Source organism: Equus asinus, chromosome 11, assembly GCF_041296235.1.
Source record: "Equus asinus isolate D_3611 breed Donkey chromosome 11, EquAss-T2T_v2, whole genome shotgun sequence".
Taxonomy (NCBI): domain Eukaryota; kingdom Metazoa; phylum Chordata; class Mammalia; order Perissodactyla; family Equidae; genus Equus; species Equus asinus.
The window spans coordinates 23,089,538-23,095,537 of record NC_091800.1 but is presented as its reverse complement, the minus strand read 5'-3'; the positions used below and the strand labels follow the sequence as shown (position 1 = coordinate 23,095,537).

The 6,000-nt window shown below is 45.1% G+C and overlaps 1 protein-coding gene across 1 annotated transcript in view; it reads left to right on the top strand.

Moving 5' to 3' along the window:
- Nucleotides 1–252: 252 nt before the first annotated feature.
- Nucleotides 253–6,000, top strand: part of VPS36 (vacuolar protein sorting 36 homolog) — a 30,386-nt gene continuing 24,638 nt past the window's right edge. The window contains exon 1 of the mRNA XM_044777229.2: nt 253–445. Coding sequence (XP_044633164.2) covers nt 350–445 — 96 coding nt within the window. The 5' untranslated portion in view covers nt 253–349. The remainder of the gene's footprint in view (nt 446–6,000) is intronic.

The following is a 6,000-nucleotide window of genomic DNA, read 5'->3' as shown; positions in this document are numbered from 1 at the left end:
ATGGCAACATGCTGGGCACTGACAAGAGAAAGGCACAGACATGCAGGAATAACGCGCAACAAGGAAGTTCAAGCTGCGGTCTGGGCTCCCTCAAAGGCCCTGTTAAGCTCTCAACTGGACATAGGGCGTGGTGGACGCCAGGGGGCGCTCCAAGCACGTCTCCACGTCCCTGGCGCCCTCGGGGCCGCGCGCGCTCCCCAGGGCGCTCCGGGCGCGCCGCATCCGCTCCCGGCTCCGTCCCTGCCGCCTGCCGCCCGCCGCCAGGGGGCGCCGCAGGCTGCCCGGCGCTTGGCTCGCCGCCCCGGAGCGCCAGCACGGGCGAGCGGCGGGGGCCGGCCTGGCGGCGGCCATGGACCGCTTCGTGTGGACCAGTGGCCTCCTGGAGATCAACGAGACCCTGGTGATCCAGCAGCGCGGGGTGCGCATCTACGACGGCGAGGAGAAGGTAGGGCGGCGCGCGGCCCGGCCCGGCCCCGCTCCCAGCCCTCGGCGCGCACCCAGGCCGGCCCGCCCGGCCTCCTCCTGTGGGCCCGGCTCGGGCCGCGGCCTCGGGCGGCGGCGCCTCCCCACTGGCGTCTCCCGGCCCCGGCTCCGGGTAGGGAACGTGGCGGCGCGCGCGGCCGACGGCAGCTCCCCTCCGCCCGCCGCCTTCCTGCTTGGCGCGGCCGGGCCTGCGCGCTCGGGGCGGCGGCCCCAGGCTCCTCGGTGCACCGATCTCGGCGTCACGACCCGGCAGGCCGGCCCCGCCTTTGCGAGCTGCGGCCGAGCCTCTCCGTCTCCTCACCCGGGGGCCCTGGTGGGGGACCTCGTGGCAGCCGCGCGGTTCCAGTCTGCGCGGGCCGGGGCGGGGCCGGGCGGCTTTGAAGGGATTTCTGAAAGGAGGTGTCGGTGGGTGGCTGGGACGCCCTCGATAAGGATTCTTTATTGGGAGTTACTTTAGAGAGCAGCCTGTCCCGTGATGTCGCGGGCCCTGCCGGGTGGTCCAGGCGGCACCCTTCCCAGATGCGTTTGCACATTAGGAGGAGAAATAGGAACTGTGTGTAAACATTGTGTGGAGACGTCAAACTACGGGCATTTCATCCTATTCTAGCTGAAATGGATAGGCTGGAATTAGGAAAATTTTAAAAACCCGTTTACTCACTAGCACTTTTAGTTCCCAGAAGTTTTCACTTGCCCCCCCTCCCCTTCCCTGCAGTTTGGTTCATGAAACTTCCTTCTGTGCTTCTGCACTCGTTCGTGGAGCTGCTCGGTGCTTGCAGAAGCCTGGGCTTCCTTCCTCCTGGATGCTGGAGGGCAGGGGTTACCCCGCTGCGACAGGAGACCCAGGTGTTCTGCCTCCCGTAGGGCGTTTCCCATGTACTGTTTGGCCTGCATTGTTGAGTCAAGGTCTTTCTCTTAAATATTTGCTTGGACTTACTCCATTTACTGCCTCATTCTTTTTTTCACTTGATCTCACTTGGGTTTGCATCTTTTGGTTGGAGTGACAGCTCAGTGTTTTTGTTTTTTACACCAAGGTCCCACCTTTGGAACTGTTTTCAGTGGGAAGCGTAATCAACCTGCGTTAGCGGGTTTGGCTACGCCCCTACTCTCAGAACCGGTGCTGACAGTGATGCGGTGATCTTCAAAGACTTTTCCAAAGCCACTCCCTACAGAAAGTCACGCTTTCTCTGAGCACCACACTCTGTCGTTCTTTGTGATTCCAGTATGCAAATTAGGAACACTCTGCCTGGCACATAATATAACCGTGATATATTTAAAACAATAAAAAAATCAAAACCATTGGTACCTGTATATAAAAAACCATTACTAAACCAGCAAATTCTAGTTTTTGCTTTTAAATGTCTTGCTTTCTGTTTTAGCAGACAAGTAGATATAGGTATCAGAGGATTAAGAAGAAAGCTGTGGGAAAACTAGTTGAGAGCCTTTGATCTAGCCAAGAATTCTCAACTGTTCTAAAAGCTGGGCGTGGTGAGAGAGGGGTATGGCTGTCTTGAGTTGAAGCAGAGCTCTAAGAGGAGCCTGCTCCACGCTGTGGCCCCTGGGCTGGGTCTACTCGGTCACTTGCTGAGCTGTGCCTAGTATGGCTGCGGGCCAGGCTGATTCCTGGGGGAACGTCCTGTGTCCTGGCTTCCTCCTCTACTGGAAGGCTTCCAGACCTCACGTGGTCTAAAGACTCTAGGAATCTGCACATAGGCCTCCAGGTCTGATCAAGTTTCCTTTCAAAATCTTTCACTGGCTCCATTGATCTAGGTACTGCCGTCCAGGCTTCTTAGCCTTCATGGCTTTGGAGCCCAACACGTTCCCCAGGCGAGTGTGCAGTGGCTGTCTCAGAGACCGGCTGGGCGCTCCTGGAGGGCAGGAAGGGTGCCTTACTCAGCCTTGTTATTTTCTGGCTCATTGTGGGTATGAAATATGTTTTTTTAAAAACCCTGAATAAGTGGAGCATCTACTCTGTCCCAATAATTTTGTACATGATCTCGTTCAATCCTCTCACTGGACATGTGAGGTGAACATTTTACTGAATGAGAAAATAACTCGCAGAGAGAAAGTGACTTGCCCAAGATCCATAGAATTAGTTATCAGGAGAGACAGGAGTTAAATATCTGTTGATCAGACTCCCACAGCTTTGTTCACTGCGCTGCGGCACTTCAAAAATACAGCAGTCACCCGTGGCAGCCTCTTTGTGTAATGTTTGATATAGCTAATCCTCCCACAGATGAGGACAGAGACCCTCAGTTGACAGTAGAGAAAAACTGTGACCTCTCCAAGGTCCACAATTAGTAATTAGTGGAGCGAGAATAGGCTGTTCTTCCCACCGCCCAGGTGCCTCCTGTGAATAAATTCGTGCTTGCTTGTTTATACAGGCATGGATTTCATGGGCCCAGTATGACCACATAGTGTGTTTTCATAAGCAGTGTGGACAGGTCATTTGTTTCAATTCACAGAAGCTTCTCTAGCCTCAGCCAAGTTACAAAATAATGTAAGAAGTGTGTTAAAATAATGTTAGTAGTGTGTAAAGTGACAAGTTGGCAGCATATACTAGAAGGTTTAGAAAATGTTTATTTTCTTACAGCTAGCTATTTTACTTCTAGGAATTTACCCTTGGGAAATTATCAGAGAGGCAGAAAAATATAATGAATGAGGATGCTCGTCTCAGCTTTATTATATATTATATATTATTAGGGAAAAATTGGAAGCAATCTGAATGTCCACCAAAGGGGTTGGTTAATTAAATCTGACATGCCCTAATCAGTATGAGGAATTGCTAATGACAGGCTGCTAAGTGAAAAAAGCAAGTTACAGAACTGTAAGTATCATGGCCTCGTTTTATCTAAAGATTGTACACACACACATATGTATACACGTACACATATACGTGCATGTCTGCGTGTATACCTGTGTGTGTACACAGACACACTGCCTAATATGATTATGAGTGATTTTCATTTTCTTTTTTAGACTTTAAAAAAATGTTTTGCAGATTTTCAATAGTGTATTACTTTTATAACAGAAAAATGTTAAATTAAAAACAAAAGAAGCGCAATCAGAGCTTATTCAGCAAATGCCTAAATTAGATCAAGTTTTTAAGTAGTTAACATTATTCTACCTCTGAATGGTAGAAGCAAACCAGCTGAAACTTGTCTGTCAGATTTAGCTCATAATCCCTGGAATGCCTGAAGGGAACTATTACACAATTTCTTCCTTGGAGCAGCAGCGTTTTTCATTTGCACATTCTTAATTGACATAGCAAGGGAACATACTCTGGCTTCAGCTTTACATTCACATCCTTATACTTGGATTTCAGTAAGATAACATGCAGTTTCTTAATCAGAGTTGTTATGCTCTGATGTAGCATCATGTACTCTCAAGTTGACTAAATATTTTCTTTTGGAAAGGAGAAATCTTAATCATTGGCAAAAAAGAGATTTTTAAAATATCTTAATCTCACTTCTTTGGTTTCGCATACAGATTAACCAAAACATTTGAAGCCAGACTGACTTAAATTCCAGGAATATGTATATTCTATTTCTGATTCAGAGGGAAACATGGAACTCATGAAGTTTTTTCTCAAAAGTGTTGAAATGCTTTGGTGGGAGAATCTCTCACAGAGTGTATTTCACCTAGATGGTTCAAGAGGTCTCTTACCGTTAAAGCTTATTAATCATATTATTTAATACTTTCTAATATTAATATATTAGTAATACAGTCATACCTTACTCTTAGAAAATAATTTTTTAAAATTCACATCAAAAATGTGTTGATTATTTATTATACAAGGACTTTTTTTGGCAAAAAACAAAGTGTTTTGGGGCCAGCCTCGTGGCCAAGTGGTTAAGTTTGTGCGCTCTGCTTCAGTGGCCCAGGGTCCGTTGGTTCAGATCCTGGGCACAGATGTATACACTGCTCATTGAGCCATGCTGTGGCAGCATCCCACATAGCAGAACTAGAATGACCTACAACTAGGATATACCACTATGTACTGGGGCTTTGGGGAGACAGAAGGGGGGAAAAAAAAGAGGTAGATTGGCAACAGGTGTTGTTAGTTCAAGGCCAATCTTCCTCACCAAAAAGCATGCCTTAAAAAAAAAAAGTGGGCCAGCCCCGTTGCGCAGCAGTTAAGTATGCAGGTTGTGCTTTGGCAACCAGGGTTCACTGGTTTGGATCCTGGATGTGGACATGGCACGGTGTGGCAAGCCATGCTGTGGTAGGTGTCACACATATCAAGTAGAGGAAGATGTTAGCTCAGGACCAGTCCTCCTCAGGAAAAAGAGGAGGATTGGCAGATGTTAGCTCAGGGCTAATCTTCCTTGAAAAAAATAAAATAAAATAAAAAATTTTTTAAAAAGTAGATGTTTAAAAACAAAGGTTTTCTGCATATGTTTGATTTAACAAGAAATAATTTATATACATTTGAGAGTTACATGAAGTTATATATGCCTGTAACAAATTTCTTCATCATTTTTTTAATTAGACAAATAATGAAGTTGTTAAATATGGGTAAGCCAATAGAAGAAACTTGAAATAATCAGTAATCCTAGTACCCACAAACAGTTACTTTAGGCATATTCTGTGTGTGTGTGTTTGTGAGTGTGTGTATGTGTTTGTGAGTGTGTGTGTGTAATCATGCTATCTATACAATTTTTTAAAAATGTTTTTATTTATTTTTTATTTTTTAATGAGGAAGATTCACCCTGAGCTAACATCTGTTGCCAATCTTCTGCTTTTTTTTTTTGCTTGAGGAAACTAGCCCTCAGCCAACATCTGTGCCAGTCTTCCTCTGTCTTGTATGTGGGTCGCTGCCACAGCATGGCTGATGAGTGGTATAGGTCAGCTTCTGGGATCCAAACCCATGAATCTGGGCCACTAAAGTGGAGCATGCTGAACTTAACCACTACACCACCAGCCTGGCCCCTATCTGTACCAGTTTGAAACCTACTTTTTTCTATATTAATATCATGAGTAGATTGTAATACATTGTCAATTGCATACATAATTAAATTTATGATTATTTTTACTTAAGAATGATATATAATGTTCTAATTGATTATCTACTTGACCAATATTTTTAATCACATATTTTAAACTCAGAAGGATTATTATTTGTAATAAACTAGACCCTCTCTAAAATGCTTTCCTTTTAGTTTGTGTTGTAAGGCAACCTTATAAATGGGACCAACTTTGGAACTTTTGAAATAATTAATTACCCCTCAACAGTGTACAAGCAAGTCCTACCTTGACAAATTCTGCTTTCTAGTAATTAGAGTTAATAAAAATGCTTTCAGTATATTTTTTGCTTTTAACGGAAATGAAGTGGTTTGATTTATTAATCTCTTGGGTTCCAACTCTAAAATTTGCTTATTTTTCAATGCATGATAGCAAATTATGAAGATTAAAGATTTGGTCCTAAGGACCTAGCTGGCATTTTTTGTGATTGTATTATAGTTGAAAAAACATTGTTACATTTATATTTTGAGTAGGTGATACAATCCCATGATAAAA